This window comes from Taurulus bubalis (assembly GCF_910589615.1).
Source record: "Taurulus bubalis genome assembly, chromosome: 10".
In the NCBI taxonomy this organism is placed as follows: Eukaryota; Metazoa; Chordata; class Actinopteri; order Perciformes; family Cottidae; genus Taurulus; species Taurulus bubalis.
The window spans coordinates 21,058,555-21,080,780 of NC_136598.1; the positions used below are offsets into that span (position 1 = coordinate 21,058,555).

Below are 22,226 nucleotides of genomic sequence, written 5' to 3' on the forward strand. Positions count from 1 at the left end.
TTCAGGGTTAAATCATACATTTTAGAAGCGAGGATGATGCTATGATGGCGAGCATTTATCACAGACACATCATTATACACGGTGACAAATCAGTTTACATGTGGGCAGACTTCGCTCTGTGCATGACAAAAAAAAAATGACGAGGACAAACTGCAAGGGTTGCAAACACTAGCAACTGTTAATCATTTTCACTCCAGCGCCTGAGTTGGCCTGATCGTGCCCGCTCTTGCCATGCTTGCCTCTTGTGGTGCACATAATGAAAAGAATGAAGCCGTCAGTCATATTGCCTCTCTAAATAGCATTTTCTGCTTTATTAGTCATACTTAATGGTGTTGAAGGGGCCGTGAGTGATGCAAAATCCCTTTGTTGAAAGCCCCTCTCTTACTGTGAACGGTTCTTGATCGAAAAAAGATTCCCTGACAATTGAGGCTGAATGTGTTTTACACGCTGGGCTTACTTTGCCTGTTTTAGAGGGGAATTGTGCATGGTCTCATCAAAAAGATTGATGGCAAGAGCACGGAAATAAAAGAGGTGGAGACAGTGTGCATAGTGCAAACGCGGGCAGGTAGTTGAACCAAACAAAGACAATCCCATTGACGTTACATGGACAGCACCTTTGATATTTTATCATAGCGAACAAAACAGACAAAAAAGCGATGCATCATCAATCCATCCACCCACATACATGGCATGAAAGCAAAATGGAAACCAATTATACATATCCATCAGAGCCTAAAATGAATCCTAGATGTTTACGGAGTGTTAGTCATGTATGCCTGGCAGACAGTTTCCCGTCTCTCTCTACATGTGAGAAATACCTCAAATACTGAGTAATGCATGCCATACGCAAGCCTTCTTTTCCACATCTGCACTGATTGCTAACTAAAGGACTTAAAAAACAATCACATGACAAAAAAGTTGAAGAGTGAGAGGGACGGGAGATACACTGACAGCAATAAAGAGAGAGAGACTGAGAGGGGGAAGTGGGAATACTTACGCTGGATGTCAATCGTGACGCTTGTCTCCTTGCCGTTGGGGACTGCCTTGTTGGAGGCCTTACAGATGATCTGCTGACCCGTCTCGATGTTGGAAGGCGATAGGTAGAGCGTGCTCACGGTACTCTCTCTCCTGCCATCCCGGAGCAAGGTCTGCACAGAGTAAAGCAGCGTTAAGAAAAGGTGGCACTGAAGTCGCAGGCAGTTGTGAAGGTTGAAATGTATATCTTTACCATATGGTTGGTTGATTGGTCATATTGATTGCTGTGCTTGGACATTGCATTTTTTTTCATAATCAAAAAACAAAATATCCAACTATTTCTATTTCGGGCGGTAAACACCAACCACTGCAAAAAACAAACGTTCGAGTCAAATACATATTGGATTGTATCCTCAATAGCAAATTCAAGGTTTAAAGTGTTTAAAGGATATACAAACGGAGACAAGCTATGTAACAAACAGTTCACCAGCTACGCTTTGACAGAGAAGGTGTAAAAGTGGGAAAAACAACAACAAAACAGCAGCAAACTCACAAATACACACATGTTGTCCCTCAGAACACTCTAGCCTGTAGTTTTACTGCAAAGCTGAGAGATATGGAAAAAAAAGGAGATATTTTTTTCTGCCTTTTTTGTGTGTCTGGAGAGCTGCGCTCTAGTGCATGGCTTGTCATACTCCACAAAGGAAATCAATCTTCTTTTCTGCGCTCATCCTCTGAGCCCTACATTGTAGAAGCCATCTGGAATCGGTTGGTAGCTCTCAGTAGCTCTCACTCTCCCCAAAACGCTCTGGGGAAGGCACTGGGAGTCTATGTTAACCAGCGCGGGGCAGAACAAAGTCACTGACTAGAACAAATTGCGTGGGCAACGGGGCACAGTGTGGTCAACCACAAAGTCAAGATGCATTTCCCTGCCATCTCTTTAAAGGAGGCTCACTGCTGCTTTGTGCATTTGAAGAACAAGGCCCCTTGCTATCGTGAAAACGTCAAACGTTTTCTGAAAATAGAAACAGAAGTGCTTTGTTGACCAGGGGGAACTCATGGGACTTGCTTGACTGCACTGCTACCTTTGGATTAGCCTCACAAATGTATGGATTGCTTCATGGATATTTCCTTTACTTGCAGGAAAAGATAATCACATCACGCCTCAACATATATAGAAAACATTTTGGTCTGCAAGCCAACACTTCTCTAAGGTTTAAATACAAGATTAAAGTTTGAAATGAACTAAGTTGAGATACGCAGCAAGGTACATTGCTGTATATTTAAGCCTCTTCACAAAGTAAAAAAAAAAGCTAAGTAGCATATATTTTTCAAGCACCACAATCAATACCGATTCATCGTTAGAGTCAAATGAGGTTCATTGCAAACGTGCAAAAAAGTGGTAATTATCTCTTCATTCTCTACTTTAATACAAGGCTGAAACTGTAATCTAGCTACGTGCTCCACTCTTGAGCATACCACATTCAGAATAATATAATTAAAATGTCATTGAACTTGTAAAATCCGGCATCAAGACCCTTCAAAATAAATCTTTTTATTGAACCACTTAATAGTTTCAGTACCTAAAGTTACCTCTTAACTTACTGTAAAAAATCTGTCATATTGGAATGAGAATAAAAAACATTTATTCTGCGTATTAATAAGCATTTTGTAAGTATAACAATATTATAGATGCCATCCATGTTCCTGTGAAGTGAATGTGAGGAGCTACGTGATAAAATGCATAGTTGTGCGTGAGTCACTTCTAAAGCAGAACGCATTAGCTGTCAGACGTGGGATATGTCAATGTAATATCCTTTCTGACACAATCAGGATTGTTTCCTTCGTCGCTCTGGACCTGTCGGAAGTCATTAATCTTAGGAAGGGGGTTGGCTGGCTACTGCACAGAATTCAACACCATGCTACATTACAAATTGATAACTTTTCATATCACTGCATGGAGCCTATGTGAACAATGCTCTACACCACGCTGTGAGAGGAATGGAAAAAGAAACAAGGCTGAGACTGAAATGTGTATTTTTCTCAATGAATACAGTAGCATCGGGTGAAATCTGACTAAAAAAAGGTAAAGACAGAAAACACACACATCAATAAGCTAACCTATTGCTTATCAAGTTTAATTAATGTGAACATTAGCAGACACTGTGCACCAAGGACATCCCAGTGGCACTCTCTTTTTGACAACTTGTTAAATGTGGGTTTCATGTTTGCTGGCTTGGTCCGGGCTGTGCTGACACAAACCACCTGCCATTATCAACTTCTTGAATCATGTTGTGGTGTCGAACTTATTTGTCACTGTGGCTTTTATTCGGAGACAGATTGTCGCAACACAAGGGTAGCTAAGCTAGCTCTACCTAAAGCTATAACTGGCAAGCTCAATGTTCATTCAACAAGAGGGTGACCTGTCAGTAGAAGACCAGACAGTGCTTCACAAAGCCTATCCATCTGGATTATCTACTAATTAAAAAATGCGGCTGAACCAAATGGATTATCTACTGAATAACACTTGATGTGTTGCCAGCCAAGCTAATTCACCGTTAGCCTAAAACGGGCACCGTGTTGAACCTTTGTTCAACACGGTGCCCGTTTTAGGCTAACGGTCAATAAAGATTCCACTCATATATTTGCTGATTACGTACATACAACGTACATACTTTAGTGTATACATCTATACACATCTATACACTAAAGTGTATAGATGTGCTAGATTAAACAGGATAAGGAGTGATATTTTCTGAAATTACAACATGTTTTAGGATGGACTACAAAAGAAAGGATATTTGAACTCAACTCTAATGTTTTTAGAAACTAAACAATAGGTAATCTGGGACTTCAAAAATCCGGCATCAAAAGTACACCATCTTCAGATTTCTTTTTTAATGTGTTACTGATTTTCAAATCATGTTTGGCGGCAGGACACAGGGATTTTGGTGAATTGCCTGGGGTCATTATGGTTGTAGTTGAGAGGTCAATGTATGGCCAATCTTTCAACTATATAGGCTAACGTTTCACTGTGGGAACAACTTTATTTGCTAGCTATACAAAAACCTCATGCATAAAATCAATGTAGTATATCCACATACATAGTAGAACAAACAATCCACTGCTGTTATGAGAAAAAACAATCCACTGAGTTATGAGTCACCACTAGTAAATAACAGGTTAGAAACCTCGCACCATATATTCACCATAATCGGTAAGCTCTTGTGAATAATAGCGGAGAGAATATTCTACTACTCCGCAGTAATATACATGTTTGCTGGAGGTGGTTGTAATGTCTTGGGGCTGATAAATCACTGTAAGGAGTGAAATGTCTTGATGAATGTATTTCAGATATTTGCACATGATAAAGCTTTTTTTTTTAATATAACTATGAATTCTGACCAATGTTTTATGAGATCTATGGAAACCTCCCCCCAGGGATCGTGCTGAATTTCCCAAGTAAGCAAAAGCTAATAATTCATACATCATTAATATTCTACTCACCCGTCTAACACGCCTTTGATTTGATATCAAACGTATCTCTGGGTTATATTCGATTAGCCATTTAAAATTCTGTTCAACAAGAGGGTTATTTCACTAAAACAGTTGATTGCTTTTACATTGTACAATTTGTTTATGCCGTGGTCACTGAGGTTAAATAGGTTTCTTTTGTTTAACTTAAGCTACCTCAAAAGAGCATTTCAAAAGTTGTCAAAAAGCAATTAATTGAAGTGATCTATATTTCATATCACACATTTTATTTTGAATCCTGAATGAACAAGGTTAATTAGCTTGCCAAAATCATTTGAGATCTTTTAAAACTGGCTAGATTAATTATATTAATGTTGGAAGTAAAAAGCTGATTGACTTAACATTCTCCCGTACTGCTGGGGAAACCATATAGAGCTCGTAATGAATACAAGTTAACAAGTTTAATGCCAACTCAGATTTTATTGAGCAACTTTATTTGTAAGTATTTTCCCATCCTATTACTCAAATGGGTGCGACGAATAAAATATAATAAAAAGCTCTAATAACACAAATAACTCCCATGAAGGAAGAGGGAAAAACAATGAAACTGAGAGGTAGAATAAAACATCTGCTTTGAACAGTTGTGAGACAAAGAGGTGGTAAAATAGAGAAGAACTAGAATTATATTCATCAACAGTAGCAGCTTCATGTACACTTTTGGAATTGTATCTGATGTTAAACAGCAACGCAATTTCACTGCAGAGCCAAGAAGGTATACAATAAAAAAGCACTATTCTGCTCTTTCCAACAAGAACAGCTCATAAAAATGTCTTTATTTATTTATTTATTTATTTTAAACCTCCCAACACTGAGATAACTCCCCAGTCTCCTGCTCACCTCTCAGCTTGCCACCAGAGCATTCTAGAAAGAAAAAAAAAAAAGAGTAGCAGATTGGGGGAGGGGAATGCATCAGGTTTTTTTCTTTTTTTTTAAAATGATTTGTCGCAACCATTCCAGTGCAAAAGTATCATAGAGCAAGTGTGCACACCTCCGAACCACAGCTCAGACCCGGAGGCTGCAAATCGCAAACAGTCCTTTGCTGTTTACCACCGAGCAGCTCCAGTGGAGCAGATGGGAGATGAGTGTTTGAGGGAAGAGAGAACATTATTCATAAATTTCCTCTGCCCACATTTTCACAGCTAGTCTTCGTATTTGAACCATTCACCCTACAGTTAAAAGCTCCTGCCGTTTATTTATTTGGAGAGCACCCTACATAATATACTAAAGTTCTGTCCTTTGCAAGCTACCCTCACTAATGATAAACTGTGAAATTCAATGACTCTCTCGAATGGTAAAACCAACACACATTTTTGCTAAGCGATAGCTTTAATCATACCCTCTCTCCAACCACTGGTCCAGTAAATAGTTTCCTAAGAGGTCATAGAGATGAGCTTGTGCAGAGCTCAGTGGGAAATTATCTTTGGGTCAGAACTATCATTAGATATGACACCATCAGGAAAGCCATTTTTGCGAATCCTCCACCACATCGGCTCTCATTAGTCCTCTTGATCTGCAGGATATGTGAAGACCACCAGAGCAGATGATTATGCTTACAAAATGTCCCCCTACTGCTGTTTGGAGCCTCAACAAAAAAAAGACTCATCTTCTTTTGTTCAAACCCATTGCTTTTTAATAGTAGGCAATAGAGATAAGAGGAGAGAGGGACACACTTGGGCTCTGAGCAGACATGTGAGCATCCATCAGCTACCAGCACAGAATGTCTTAATATCTGCTTTCGCTCTGGAAGGAATTGAAGACAGGAAACGCGTTCTCCGCCCCACCATTAGCAAGCGGCACCTCAAGCAATCACTTTATTCAAATCGGCCGTGTGCCGTCCCCCAGTCCAATCAATGACATTTATCTGCTCTTTGAAAAAAGCCGATAATGGGATGAGGCAGCGCAGGGAGGGAAGGAAGGCGGGGGAGGTGTTAGTGCTCCAAAGTGCCTGATCTCTTTAGGTCCTTTGTTTAAATAGAAATAGAACATGGCAGCGTTGATTACATGATTAGCCTTAAGGGTGAATGCCAGTCAAGAGTCTATGGGGTCAGGAGATCACCCCACCAGGCTGGCGTGAAGAGTGGCGACCGTGTGCGATGGCATCAACAGTGGGAACGCGATCTGTCAGTGAGGATCAGACTTCTTGGTGAAAAACGTTACCGGACGGATTCCAGCACGGAAAGTGACATCGTAGATTTCATAACAGGTTGGGAACATGAAGAGAGACAAACGCCACTGAAGAAGGAGATCAAAACACCAGAGAGAAAGGTGAAGTCACTGATAGTTCCCCGATCTCGCCATCTGCTTGTCTGGGTTGATTTGTTTACTGGGAAAAAAAGGCCAGACATCTTTTTTTTTTTTTTTTTTTTAAATCAAAACAACCTGGATTTTCAAGGGATTTCATTTCAAAAAGCAGTCTGGTTGCCGAGGCAAACGCCCACCAATGACTCAGGCAGTCACTCCAAAACATCTCATGGGTGTTAGGCCTTTTTGCAGCAGTTATTTAAAGCAAAGGAGGGCATGCAAAAAATGTAAAGTAACAGGTGTTTTCATTCCTTAACTCAGATACATTTTATAAAAAACAGAGTCTATAGAAGGAAAGAACAGTCACCATGTAACCCTCTCTCTTCTTTACACTCTCACCCTGTCCCCAGCCGGTCCTCAAACATGCTATGATGACACACACCTCTCTGCTTACTTTGGAGTATGTGGCGCCATTCAGGACCTCTCCGTTACGTATCCAGATGATTGAGGCGGCCGGCTTGGCATTGTCAGCATGGCAGGTCAAATTGAGTGGGTCACCCGCCCTGAGGCTCACCACCGGCCCTCCACTGATGACTGGGTCCTCTGGGGGAACTGACGGCACAGACACAGGGAGAGAGAGGGCATTAGCCAGATGATAACAATATGATGATGAATGGGTTGCATGTTATTAGAAACCAAAATGTTGACGTATGTAGATATTTAAGTTGTCATTCAATATGTAATGTGCATACATTTTTCTGAATGCAGACTGATAGCTTATTGGCATGTAATGACTTCACAATTGTTGTTTTAACATGCAGTTATCCGTCTAATATATTGCTTTTCCACAACATTGTGATACAGGAAGTCTGAAACACAAGAAGAAGACAAGAACAAATGGCACCTACAAGGAATTCCCTGCATGGCACCTAACCTCATCACACAGTCAATTCCCAACAATGGACAACATTTGGGTTTTTATCCAAATTATTTTTCTTCAGAAAATATAAAAGCCACATCTGTGATTGCTCATTCAGGGAAGGTAATGACTTCACAGTAAGAAACAGATTACTCTGTACTTACTCGGGAACTTAAGTAGATGGTGCGGTTTGAGGCACGGAAAGCTTTGTACAAGCCACAGCATGACTCTCTAAATAACAATCAACTCCGCCATCGCTCAGCGCAGATGCGGTTCCACCACTATACATATAATACACACAGAAATGTCAGCATTACAAGTGATTCAGTCTACGCATAACCCCACTTAGATGGATTTGCTCCCTCCCATTTCTTCCCTTCGAGGAGAGAGCAGCACAACATCTATGTGCCTTTCAATGCCACTGATCAAAGTCATTTTCCTGTTTTACCCCATGAGCTGATCTGCTTTTTTCTTCTTCTTCATTTTCCATAACTCAAACTGCAGTGAATTATTGATTGACCTGAGTGCTCATTACAATGCAGATCTGGGACAAGACGAAATCAAAGGCTTGCAGGCAGCTGCCATATTCCCCTGCAGAAAGCATCATGATTGGAAGGAAGGTTGTAATGGGTTAGATTTACGCTGTCAAACAGCACGGAGATGAATGCAAAGAGAGAAGATGTAATTGGGATGCTGTTGATGACAATAAGTATAAAGGGGCTCTTTTATGGTCGATATAAATGAGCGCATAGTGTCACATCTTCGATGTTGCTCACTATTCAAATAAATAACTGACAGGAAATCTTGATAACACTTTACATTAGTCAGTTTAATTTGCTCTAAATGTTTTTTTTAAATTACCAAACAAAACCTCTACTCTGATCTCAGAGTTAGAAAACTGCACTTACAATAAAGTTAGAACCCGCAAGACTTTCTTCAAATAAAACCGTGTTATTGATGCTATTTATGGTTGGCATTTTTCAGAAATAGCCATCTACATAGCTTTTTTTAATATACAAGCCTGTGTGCAACTTTAACTTCATTATCTCTCTTTTTTTATGTTCCTCTCCCCGCTCCGTAATACTTATTATATTTTACATACAACGGCCTTAATATGCCGCTTTACAGCTACAAATATATTTATCCAAATGTGTTGGTTGCACTGTAAACAGACACCATGTCTCTGAATTTTTGACAAAGTAGCTGCTCAAGGAGTGTTTGCCATATAATTAAACATGAAATAATTAAACCATTCTTTCTGTTACGGTAACTACTGGTGTCCTCAAATCAACCAGGGACTGAAATCCTAAAGATTACCAGAGGTGTCAAAAGTATTCACATTCATTACTCAAGTAGAAGTATAGATACTAGGGTTTAAAAATACTTCTGTAAAAGTTGAAGTATCAACTCAAGCTTTTTACTTAAGTAAAAGTGTAAAAGTACTGGTTTCAAAACTACTTAAAAGTATAAAAGTAGAAGTAATGTAAGGGGATTTTTTTTCATTAAGGACAAACTCTTAAGCCACGTCTCAGGGGCCTATAGTGCACTACCCCACCTCCCCCAAAACAATCACTTTTCTAAAGGCCATAATGACTATAATGTTTTAAAATGTTATGTTGAAAAATGTGGGATGCACTAGGCTACCCGTTTCAGCTGCATATATGCCCAATATAATATTTAGTTACTACTAAATAGCTCATTGTGGAAAATAATAAGCTTTTCATTTTTTTGCCAAACAAAACAGAATGAGTGCAGATATGTGAGCCATCAGGTTGTATCAGTATTAGTGGCTGCAGTGAGCTGCTTTCCTCGACACATGTTATAAACGGGGTTGTAGATTTGATACGGCCTCTCTCAATTCATGCTCAATATTGAGCTTAGATCTGTTTTTTTATTTTGAGAAACGCAACAGCAGGAAAAGACGAGTTCACGGAGACTTCTGGCAAAATGCCAAAAAAATCGCGTAGAGTCGCGCATGCGCAAGCGTAACCTATTAACTGCGTACTGTAACCATTTACCCGAAAGTACAGGCATTTGTCCATGTATTTATTAATGACTTAGTTTTATGCCCGTGTACTTTGTACTTTTGTAATATGTGTGTGAAGCCAGCAGCTCATTGTTGGTAGAAGACACGAGCACTTTGTCTCGTTTCACCTGGAGCAGGAGAGCTGCTCCGGGTTCAGAGAGCCGCTCCGGGTTCAGAGAGCCGCTCCGGGTTCAGAGAGCTGCTCCGGGTTCAGAGAGCTGCTCCGGGTTCAGAGAGCTGCTCCGGTGCGAGGAGCAACTCCGCTGCTCCTCACATGAGAGCTGCTGTTGCATCTTCACCCTGGGAGCGTTTAAAACGCAGATATAGCGGTCTACTTTTCACGCGACATATTTTTCAACGCTCTCTGTCCGCTGCTGTGTGTGCTCAGTGCTCACCTGTGTGCGCGCGCACGTATCTGTGCGCCACGGGGCGGAGAGGTTTTGTGTGTGTGTGTTTTTGAACGATGACGAGCCGGAATGAAAACAAACCAAAATGAAATAGTAACGAGGCTATTTTTAAAATGTAGGGAGTAGAAAGTACAGATATTTGCGTGAAAATGTAAGGAGTAGAAGTAAAAAGTCGTCTGAAAAATAAATACTCCAGTAAAGTATAGATACCCAAAATGTCTACTTAAGTAAAGTAACAAAGTATTTGTACTTTGTTACTTGACACCTCTGAAGATTACAACTATCAGATGTCAAGTTTAGTCTATAGCACAAATGGTCACGTCTCATGAATTGTGTCATACAGTGGAGCAGCACATTGAGTCATCTAGTGTGACATCACACTGCAGATCTTTGTCACAGATGAGATCATCAAGTGCTGTGGTTAATAAGTGCATGGGGGTGGCATTTTTGTTTCAGTTGCTCTTATGACGAAGAAAATGCAAAAACATATAGACGAAAAAAAGGGAAGCATTTGTTTGTCCAATTTATCAGACAACATACAACACATCTACAATGAGCCAGGACTCAGACTAATATCTCTCACCAACTGGACGAGTGAATCCGCGCTAAAAAAAAATCCCCCTTCACTGGTTCCTATTGTGCACTTGAGTTTGAAACACAGTGTTTATTCTGGCGAGCTCCCTTTCATCTGGTCTTCATTAATATGCGGAGGGCTGGGAGAGGTAGAAGAATCTCAGGTCAGCACTTGCAGATCAGACAACGCGGTGTGCTGATCCAGGCAACCGAGAAGGAAGCTTTGTGAGAATGTGGTCACCTTCTGGTCTTTTATCAGCAACTGGAAACAAGGTCAAGGAGATCATACTCGTTTATTCTCATGTTAAGACTAAAGCTGCACGGTATGCAAATAAGACAGGGAGCATGTGAAAGCATTATGTGCCGGGAATCTCAAGCAGCTCCCCCATTTGTCTGAAAATTTGAGGATCAGTGATAGCACTGTGACAGTTGATTGCAAAGATCCAGTGTTACTGGCATGCTGTCAGTGCTCTCTCTTGCACACATGACTGAAGCATTAATTAAATGTCAAGGGTATAAGGCGGCCACAAAAAGATGTTTTTATGGAGAGGGGGAGATTAGAAAGCATAGTCTGACAGTCTGTGACTGATAGGTCTCAGGCTTGACTTGAGGTGATTTTCCTCTTATTGCTTACAAGCAGGCGGCAACCTCCGAGTCTGAAAAGTGAAACCAATGCAGAAGTGTTTAAAACGAGTCTTCTTTCTAATGGCCAGCAGGCCAGGACGCTGAAAGAAGTCTGGTTGTTTAGATGTCTATGATAACAACTATGCTACTTCTAACTTGATTTATTACTTCAGTAAATATTGTAAACATGAGTTCATGGCCTCAATTTCTTCTTCAATACGGCGTGATTTTCATTTTGTAAATTATGGTCACATTTAGTGTTAATTAAACCATAAAGCAGGGTATGCTTTAAGGCGTGGACACCTTGTGATCAGTCCATGGAAATGAATTGTTCACCGAAAAAACATATTATTCTGTGCTTCACCTTCTTGTGTCACTTTAAAAAAAACAAGATGCGACCGGAAAAAAACAAGATAGCTATGGCCAAATGATGAATTCGAGGCTTCAAAAAGGCGATCCACAAACCAATGGGTCACGTCAATGTGACCACGTCGACTTCTTATCCACAATTTAGAGATAACAGAGGATTCGTTGCTCTCTCTCAAGGTAAACATTCCTCCTACACACATACTATTACATACTGGTGTGTATAAATAGTTGCTACCCTTTAGAAGGTGACACCACTCATGCACGGGGATGAAAGGTTATACCCTCGCAGACTGTTTCAGTAAGTCACTGTGCGACCTTTACAGTCTCAGTTGTCTACTGTTATTCACCTGTACGGTTTCCATTCGGAGATGTCAGAGAGTAAGATGCAAGAGGAGTTTATGATCGCGTCCATGGTGGAGCTACATGACAGAGGGGTCGCAGGCGGACCAAACCGAGCACTGTTACACTTTCAGGTCATGTCCCCTTGGAGGGCTGCCTGCCTGCAAGACACTGACGGTGAGCACACGAGGAAGAAGACGGACATGCCCGGCTGCCTCCATCCAGCATCTATACCTTTGTATCTCTGTCCTCCATTGTGTTTGAGGTCTTACTGTATGCAGAGGACGCCACTGGGAAGACAGCTTTCTGACAGTCTGGACGGAAATTGTTCTCTGTGTAACTAGCACATGTGCAAGGCTCTCAGCTTGTGCTCCCTTCGAAATCACCATCATTTTTGCACACTTTGCCTTTTTGCGTTCTCTTTATTATTACATTTTCTTAAATGTAATATGCTCTGCTGTGCTATTTTATTGTATTGTATATATTGAGTATTTTTTCATACTTAATAGTTTTATGTTTACTCTGTAACTTTGCTTACTGCTGCTACAAACACATTTCCCCCTTTGGATGAATAAAGTATATCTATCTATCTATCTATCTATCTATCTATCTATCTATCTATCTATCTATAGAGCATGGAAAAATGCAGTTAGACCTGATTACACAATAGGTTAAAAGAAGAAGCTTTTATGCTCTTGTTGGCAAGTTAAAGCCTTTATGTCGGCTGAAGAAACTGGAGGGTTTGACCAATAACCCAACACCCATTTAACACAATGTTTTGCCTCGGAAAACACATTTTAAATAGATATTTAGCTCTTTTTCTTCGTTTGAGATCTTCAACTGATTCTGCCTTATGACTGTCAGGTCTGACAGTTATACAGAGGCCAAGCCTTGAACTTGAATCAGCCATCATCATTACTGGGCTGTTTGCAAACTCGGCAGTCCCTAATGGTTCTAAATTAGCTCTTTACTGCAGCCATTCGATGGACTTGGCATAAGTAGTGTGGTCAGTGGTACAGATTGATCGCTCCTCTTTAATTACAGGGCTGACTCACTGCAAACCCCCCTCCACTCACTACTTTCTTCTTAGGGATAATAATGTAATCTCTTTCAACACTTTCCCAAATTTGCATTCTCCGTGCTCAGACATGGACTCTCTATTCATGCATACGCACAGACAGCGACATTCACAGGCATTTCAGTGATTACAGGTTTCATACAAATCAAAGACAACTAAATGCAGATCAATCACGTGTGAGTTTGTTCTCTTTTTTTTGCATGTCTGTATTAATCAAAAACCTAAAGGCGTGCGGTTTCAACTAAAGACTTATTAAAGATAGCTGTAAGAAACGGACAGTTCATTACTTTTATCATTTGAAAGTTACTTCGACCCATGACCTTGTTGGATCATAGATGTAATGGTGGGTTTTAAGCTCCAAGCTTTAATTTGTTCTTTGTTTGGAGGGAGAAATCCTAATAGTAATTTTAAATGAACTCATCCCAGTCCTTAAGATTGGTAATTCCACGATTTTGTTTTAAGGCGATTACATTTTTATGGAGATCCGTTACCTTAACCTGAGATAAGATTTATGTAATTCTGCAAATCTACCAATGCTAGACGTATCTGACAAACCCCACCTTGGTCACCTCCGTTAAAAAAGACACACTGATGTCAGAAAGCCTGGACTTCAGTGAGATCATTTCCTTTTACAGCATAATCAAAGATATCCATAAATGAGACCAAGGCATATTGATGTGTAATTAACTCAACGGTGCAATGCCTTAAGTACGTCACCTCCGAGACAGCCCTAAATTAACCCTGGGGGTCGTAAAGCTGCCTTTTGTCCCTTAATACATATGAATTCCCAAGATACCGAACATAAAATTCCCCAAACATAAAACATAAATCTTGACTTTATGTGAGGGAAAGCCTGGGTGAGAGTTCCTCCTCAGTCTGGTAACGCCAGGTGTTGCTTCTGGTGAACCTGCTGGGCTTTCCGAGCCAAATCAATATTAGGGGAACTTCTCAAAAGCAGCCGATGAAATCCTGAGAGCGCCCCGGCTTTCCAGGAGCGCGAGCAAGGGAGAAAAAAGCAATTTGGAGGCGAATGAATGACTGAGGGCTCCTCACAAGGAGGCTGGATGGTGTAGGGGAGGCGAGGCTGGCAATGTGTAGCTGCCGTAGCGCTGTGCTTCAGCAGACGTGTCCTGAACAACAATGAGCTCCCTGACTTGCCTGTCTATTTCAGAGGGATGCTTGCGCGGGCCGCCTGTCACCCCATCGCGACAGCTTGCAGAGTTTGTGATAGATAGACAAAAGAAGGCAAAAGGGAGAGAAGAGGGATACCCGGCGCAGGTGGATGCTGGAAATATGCGTGGCTCACTGGCCCAAATCACTGGCCCTCTTCAAATCCTGTCACTGTACATCTGTTTGGAAACCAGATGATCCTAAGCCATGTATGAGCGCGCACACACACACACACACACACACACACACACACACACACACACACACACACACACACACACACACACACAAGAGAAAAGAAAGCGGATCAGAAAATGAATGAAAAAGAAAGTTGTGAAAATGAGAAATACACAAAACCATTTTACTGTAACAAACAGGATCACCGATGGCGATCACAAACAGAACGGCAGACTATACAACATGTATACAACTTTGTATGAATGTGTGTGCTACCACATGGTGAACAATAATAAACTGGGAGGGTAAATGTGGGAAAGGAAGTGGAAGAAAAGGAGGTAGAGAAAGAAAGGAAGACAGGGTTGCACACAGACCCAGTTTGAGACTTTAATAAGTGCAGTATGTAAGCTACGAATGATGTATGATGTATGTATGTATGTACAACGTATGCTCTGGTGAAGATCTGTTGGACCGGGAGCACAAATAAATTGAAACACGGCATGGATCTAATTGCGCGTATAGTATATCTCATCTCGGCTCCTTTGTTTGTGTTGGTGTCATGATCCACCAAATAAGCCGTGCCAAATAAAATGGAAGGATGGAAGGATAAAGATGAGCTGAGGAGCGGGGCGATGCCGGAGCTGTCAGAAACGTGCAGAGCCTGCTCCTTCACAGCGCAGCCATGTGCAGCCCAAGAAGCTTCTCTCCACAGATTGAGAGGGTGCTGACATCGCTGCTCACCAACCAGCTGTGCTGCACTATATATGTGTGTAAGCGTGTGGTGTGTGTGTGTGTGTGTGTGTGTGTGTGTGTGTGTGTGTGTGTGTGTGAGAGAGGGAGTGGGAAGGTGGGTTAAAAAACAGTTAAAAATAACAAAGCACTTATTTCAAGGTTCTGCTTATTATGAGCCCCTGTGGCTCCAGATTTTTCTTAACGCCAATCATTAGTTCGCTAACAACAACTACAGTTAGCTGAAACAAGCCCATTCACTGTGCAGCGTGGATTCAAATCAGCTCGGCACCTGTACACAGTTGTTGTTTGGCAGAGCACAGATGTATTCCTGTCATTTCTCCTCCTGTCGAAATTCTGAGAAGATAAAACATCATACGTACAGTCTGTCTACCATAATGGTGCACCTGTTCACAGCTTCTCCGGTATCAGAGAAGCAGTTATCATTCCATCTCCTGTCTCTGACTAAATGGTAGAAAAATCTGCGGAATATACAGGAAGTATTTATCATATTTTCTCTGAGAATGACTCCCATTTAGGACACCTTATCTCTCACTTATTCTCTGACAGATGCTTTGCGAGACCTAAATTAACTTTCGTGAGACAAATTGGTTACTTAGATGGTTTTCTTTACCGCTTTTTTTTTTTTTTTTTTTTTTTTAGTGTCATACAGAGCACACACAATTTCGACGGCACCACTCAGTAGGGTTTGGGATATGACTTTTCTATGACCCTAAAAGATGAGATAAAGCAAAGACAAAGACATGTGCATCCACCACTAGCCATTGTAAGTCAAACAGAGGTAGAGAACAACACCACTCCGTGAACAGCAGACTGACTAAACTTACTTCTAGCCCTGCTGAGCTGTCACAACGCAAACACAGCAGAGGCTACCCTGAGACTCAACTCAGATAAAATGCTGCATGCCCCAAAAATAATAATAGCGCAGGTGAACAACAGACAACAGAGGAGATCACTTCTTTGCATAAGCTTTTTTTCCCCCCAAGAAACAACAACAGCAGCCAAATTGCAGTTATTGTTATAGAGTCAGGCCAGCAGTTGCGAATAATGTATCTTATTACAGACCCATCATTTCTCACTCGCTGTGAAGAGTATCTCTGGCTTAGCAGTGACGCAGCTCATATACTCTCAGTGGAGAACGGCGCTAGCACCACGGACAGCGCTTCGGACGAAATGCACGCGTGGAACATAATCTGTGTCTTGTTTTCAGCACGACGACTTCTAATTCCACAGTAATGTTGCTTTTTTTCATTTTTTTTTTCACCCGACCCTCAAAGTCCACACACATTACTAACAAGGATGCCAGTGAGATCCTTGAGAAATAATGAATTCACACGTAGTCACATAAATGGCTGATTCAGCTTTGGCAATTGGAAACGGCAATAACAAAAGATACCCTTGGGCTTTTGTGTACGTGGAATGTATTGCTGAAGCGTGGGTCCAAAACATTAACAATGCAGGAAAGGGAAAACAAATATCGTGCACACAATGGTTCATTCAAATGGCATGCCATCAATTATGTTTGTCAGAAGACCAGCAGCATACTGTGTTTATGGATGCCTCCAGTTCTGAAAGATCTTGTGGAAGGTCTTTCAGATTGCATCCCTTGTAAGGGATACACACAGATCATTGTAATAATACAATGAGCCAGATATGGGTTCAAATGCAAAGCTAACTAAATGCATGGCGGGAAGACTGTCACATATTACATCCTACTCACAGGACACTGCACACAACACACTGCATACAACAGTATTATAGTGAATATGTATTTTCTTTTCTGACAACTTTATATAAGTGGGCTTATATGTACTCTCGACATTATATGTATTGTGATAATTAAGTCGTCATTAAATATAGAAACATTTGTCATGTCTTCAGAAACAATTTAAAAGTACTTGGCTTTACTGTACTATGTTTTCCTACATGATCTTTTATGAAATAAAAACTAATTTATTTCATTAAATGTAACTGTTGTGAGCTGATGTGAATGTAGCATTATTCAATCTGGGATATTAACAATAAAAAAATAAGTTTGTATCTTTACCTGAAAACATAAAGTTTGAAGTGTTGCATTCTGTATCTGTTCCAAAGGGGTTGAGCATTTTTTCCTTAACAAGATGATGATTCTTTTTTAATACCAGCCAATTTTCTTAGATACTCCCAAAACAAACGATGATCTTGTTATTTACTCTCTTCCAATATGAAGTAGCACCATGAGTGTTGTGGGATGCATTGGACCACATCAGCCTTGGCTCTTTCAGATGGTAACAAAGCCAAGGATTGGAAGATAAGGTTTACAATATTCCCAGGCTACTCTCTTCAACTACAATCTGTGTTAGGATGGAGACAAATCTCGTATCCGCTCAACATCCCCCAATAAAAACTGGGGATGTGGTGTGTGTGTGATTTGAAAACTATTGTAAGACACTAAGTTTGCTTAATCTACGTAATACAAATGATTTGATTATACTTGAAAGTGTATTTGTTACAGACCAAAACAAATTGTAGTTTATACAAAGACTAGTATTGCTTGATAAATAATAATTATGTAAACAAGTATCATCATTTATAAGTGAATAAAGCATTATGTGGTACTACAGACCCTGACAGCTAGGAATTATTCTTTTGTGAAATATCGTCTCAAGTGCTGTTACCCTTCTATATTTGCCTGAAGGATAACCTCTTAAAGCATTTCCCAGCTTATGGCTGATCTCAATATGACCTTTATTTTTGGGAAGAGAGAGATCAGTAATTATGGAAATGCGTCCGAAAGTAAACAACGCCGATCACCCCCGCTTGTCCTTACCACAGTTTGACAAGTAGCACTTAATCACATCCTGTGCAAGCTTGTCATTATTGAAACAAAATCATCTCAAATGCTTTGTGCCTCAGGATGAATTGACGAAAGTTAAGATAAAAACAATAACTTGAGAATGGAGAGTCATCTTTGTCCACTCTGTTATCTTCGGAGTTTATCGCTGGTAAAGTAAATACCCGATGAGCAATTTGAAAAGTTCAATTTACGGCGATTACATGATCGCACATTAATTGTGCCACCTTTTAACATGGTCTTTCTAAATGAGGAGACCTTAGTTCTCAAAGAAAGCCGATGTGTCTGCATTAACTCGGGATGGTTTGGTGAGTCATCCAGAAAATAAAAGACAAAGTGAGAGAAAGGACGATGAAGACAAGAGAAACCAAAACATCTCAGACAGAAAACTGATGTGTTAAAATGTCAGCGATGAGTCAATAAATGGCACCACATTTCATTTCGAAGTTATGACATATTTTCCTTTGTCGAAAAAAGATAAACACGCTTCCGGTTTACAAAAAAAAACACCTACAAAAAAAAACACCACAAAGTAGTTTTTCGGTCAGAGACCTTAATCAAACAACGGTGATCTCTTTTCCCTTTGTTCTACTGGTCCCCAACCTATGGTAGAAAGATTAGAGCAAGGGTCTGGCGCAGTGCCAACTTGCTGCAAGGGATATAATTAGCCTCGGGGGTCTTTTTGGATCCGAAACCCTCCATTCCCTTCCTTCATGACTAATTCACAAGACCTTGGTTCTCCTTTGGCGTCTGAGGGTAAGGTAGGAAGGGTGAAGTTCCCCATCCAGTCTGCTCCCAGAGCTTTTTTAATGAAGGAGCTTCATTATTGTTTATGAATGTTGACGTTGTCAGTGTTTTCCTCTTCAATCGCATCACTTCTGCACTTGAGGTATTGGCCCGAAATGACTGGAAGCCAAACAAAGGCTTTTGCCTTTTAATTACACCCTTTCTTGTAAATGGGTGAGGTCACTGCAGCTTCATCCCCGTCTCAACCCAACTGTTTGGCTCTCAAGGACGAAATCAGCAAATCAGTGAAAGGAAAAGCAGAGTGTGTGTGTTCTTTGGCAGTGATGAAGGGGGTTCTCTATGTGCTAGTAAATATTTATGTTATGTTATTTCCGAGCCTATCAAAGTCAAGAGGAGAGAAGTTCCTCTGGTATGGCACATGGAGGAGTTTGGGCTGATATTGAGTTATGAAAGATGGAGGGGAGAGTTTTAGATTTATTCTGCTGTCAGCTCAAAGAAGGCAGCCAGCGTGTGCGTGTGTGTGTGTGTGTGTGTGTGTGTGTGTGTGTGTGTGTGTGTGTGTGTGTATAAGCATATTGCGTATATGCCTATGTATTTGTGCTTGCGCATGTGTGTGTGTGTGTGTGCGTGTGCACGTAGGTGTGTGGGGCCGTAGCTGTCTTCCAAGTCGATAGACACACTCTGTCACCACTGGCAAGTAATTGACAGCTTGGAGTTTGCAGTGACACAGGCCTTGCATATATTTCCTCCATTACCCCGTGTGTGTGTCACCCTGCAGTTCTCCCTGGCAGTGCGTTCAGGAGTCAGCTAGCTCAGCAGGGGATTAAACAAACACCTTCTATTTGGGCTCGTAGGGAGAATGATAAACTCTCTCACCCTCAATCAGACAAATAGGTAATAAAGGCTTACCCGTTCTCAATGCTGATTGGTTATTTAAATAGAGTACGGCTAACTGCTGCACTTCCTGCTGCCGTTTGTCGCTTGCATTCCAAAGTCAAGCATTTGCAAACAATTTGTTTCTTTGTTTTAATTACTGTGAGTAGTACACGCGTGGGGCTTGCCAAATCACGAAAGCAAAGTGTCAAGGGGATTAAAGCAAAAAAAATATTTGCATCTGTTGTGTATGACAGCTGTTCCTGTATGAAAGAAGTGGAAAGGCAGTTTTTATACATATAAGAAAACTCCCAAAGATACTTTGAAGCCGAGGGAAATTGGCATTCAATATGATGCTTAGCTACAGTATATCGTTGAAACATATAAAATGTCCTAAATTGGACTTAGTTCAACGGCGGAATTGATCAAACACATAGACACCTGGACAGAAACAATTCTTCTGTCATGATGATCAAATAAATGGCAACGTATCACAGAGCAGAACTAAACTTTGAAAGATTCGAACAAGTAGTGAACGGAGGACAGTAGTGGAAGGAAAGAAAGTGCAGTTGCAGTTTCAGCTCTGGAAGTATCCATAATTATTCACTCATATCCATTTGCAGGGGGCTTGGCAGCCAGCGCACCGTTATGCTGCAATTTGTCTTCCGCTCTCTCTTTTTACTCCTGCTGCCTGCTCCCCTACAAATCGTTAGTTTCACTTTTCATTAGGCTGGATCAATAAGGCGGATCAGTCGCTTGTGGCGAGGACACTGCATGGCAGGCGCCCCTCTCTCCCTCCGCATTTTCTTCTCCTCATTCCTTCTCCCTTGTTCTCTTTTGCTCTGTCATTGACTCTCACTATCATTCCAGCGATCCTCCAGCGAGGGAGGTTGTGAGAGGCAGCAGGAGACAGGAAGCAGCAGGAGGCTCGAAGGGCCCGAGAAAGACTTTAGCCAGCGATTGCACTGGTGTCACCCACACAATAAGGCAGAAATGGCCTTGCTGAATGATAACCCCATAAAGTTTAATTAAGAACCGGTAGCCTTTCAAGCTTGTAGTAATAATAGAAAATGGATGCTGCATGCAGAGGAAGGAAATTAAAGTGGAAATGTAAAGGCCTGAACAGCTTAGTCATATTGACATAGTCTGCCAAATGGGAAACATTAACACTGATTTCATTCCTTTCTGATGGTTTTAATAGAAAAGATATCTTTTGTTCTCAGGCTTTACTGCAGATATTTGACCCTGTTTTGAGTAAGACTGCAGGTGAACTCCTTTGTTGGAGCGTGTACCTATATTCGCACTTTCTGTGTAATTGGGAAGTGAACAAGGACACGTACTGTATACTTTCATTGTTGTGAAGCATCACTTTTGTTACGGCCCCTAGAGCTCTGGTAGTGCTACTGCCCAGTATTTATGGGATGACGCATACGAGCTAAAGCCCCTTAAATCCTCAGAAGCACTCCGAAACTAACATGAAACACTTAAAAACTAATGAGAGAGTGAGAAGCCAGTGACACCAGTGAAGCCATTTCCATCAGTTGCTTTGAAACTCAGCGATCGGGGGCGGCTGGCACTAGAACAGCGGTGTTGTTTGGACTCTGTGTGTGTGTGTGTGTGTGTGTGTGTGTTCAACTCGGACTCACCCAGCACGGTGAGGCGGGCAGGACGGGACCTCATGGCAGCCTGGACGGCCTGGCACTCAAACACAGAGTCATCCATCAGCTCGACACGCTGGATCCGCAAATGATGCTCTCCTGAACCGTGGTCGCCAATCACTGTGTAACGAGGATAGCCTGCAGGGCAAACACATTTGTTCATTTCAATCACCTTCAAAATGAAAATAGGGCACATTTAAAAGCTTCGCACACTCATTGCAACAACAAAACACAAATAAAAGACACATTGGTGGTAAACGCAAGATAAATACACAATATTGGCTTCAGCGTGCTGTAATCGTAACAGTCAGCATATGAATATTACAGATTACTTTACAGGTGAGTGTGGTCTTTGATTGCTCATTTGCTAATTTACTCACGATGCATTCTTCTCCAAGATTAAAACATGAATACTATAAAACATGTTTTTATAGCACTCCTGGCAATGTTAATGACCTGCTGTGGAGGTTGCTGCATTCTGCAAAATGATGTTTTACTGCAGCCGTAAACAGGAACAGCTTTAGTTTGAGTTGTTTCAGCATTGCTCTGTGAAATGATTTATAGTTTAATAATAGCAGAAAGCAGAGCAATATCCAAGAGACCTGGGCATTTTACACAAGTCAAGTGAGAAGGTTTTTAAAGATATCCCCCTAACTATCGTCGAAATATGCATTGAGCGTATGTTGTGGAGTGCATCCCCCCCACCAGCGCAAATAAGCAGGAAGAAGAATGTGTTTGACTGCAAAGCTTTATGGGTTATTTCTCATGCTTTTAGAATTGCTTGTCTCTGAAGATCCCTATTCTTTTTTTTCTTCTCTCACTCCATCTTTCTAATTATTGGCGATACAGCATGTGGAATGAAAGGAGAATGCCTGTTCATAAAGAAATAAAAAATACACTCCATAATATATCACCAATTTCCAGCTGAGAATT

At 41.1% G+C, this 22,226-nt stretch overlaps 1 protein-coding gene across 4 annotated transcripts in view; it reads right to left on the reverse strand.

The window, feature by feature from the left end:
- Positions 1-22,226, reverse strand: part of kirrel3b (kirre like nephrin family adhesion molecule 3b) — a gene marked incomplete at both ends in the record, with an annotated part of 153,735 nt that overhangs the window by 34,736 nt on the left and 96,773 nt on the right. For all 4 annotated transcript variants that reach the window (XM_079225271.1, XM_079225274.1, XM_079225273.1 and 1 more), the window contains 3 exons: positions 998-1,148; positions 7,205-7,362; positions 21,282-21,431. In XM_079225271.1, the coding sequence (XP_079081397.1) occupies positions 998-1,148; positions 7,205-7,362; positions 21,282-21,431 (459 nt within the window). The remainder of the gene's footprint in view (positions 1-997; positions 1,149-7,204; positions 7,363-21,281; positions 21,432-22,226) is intronic.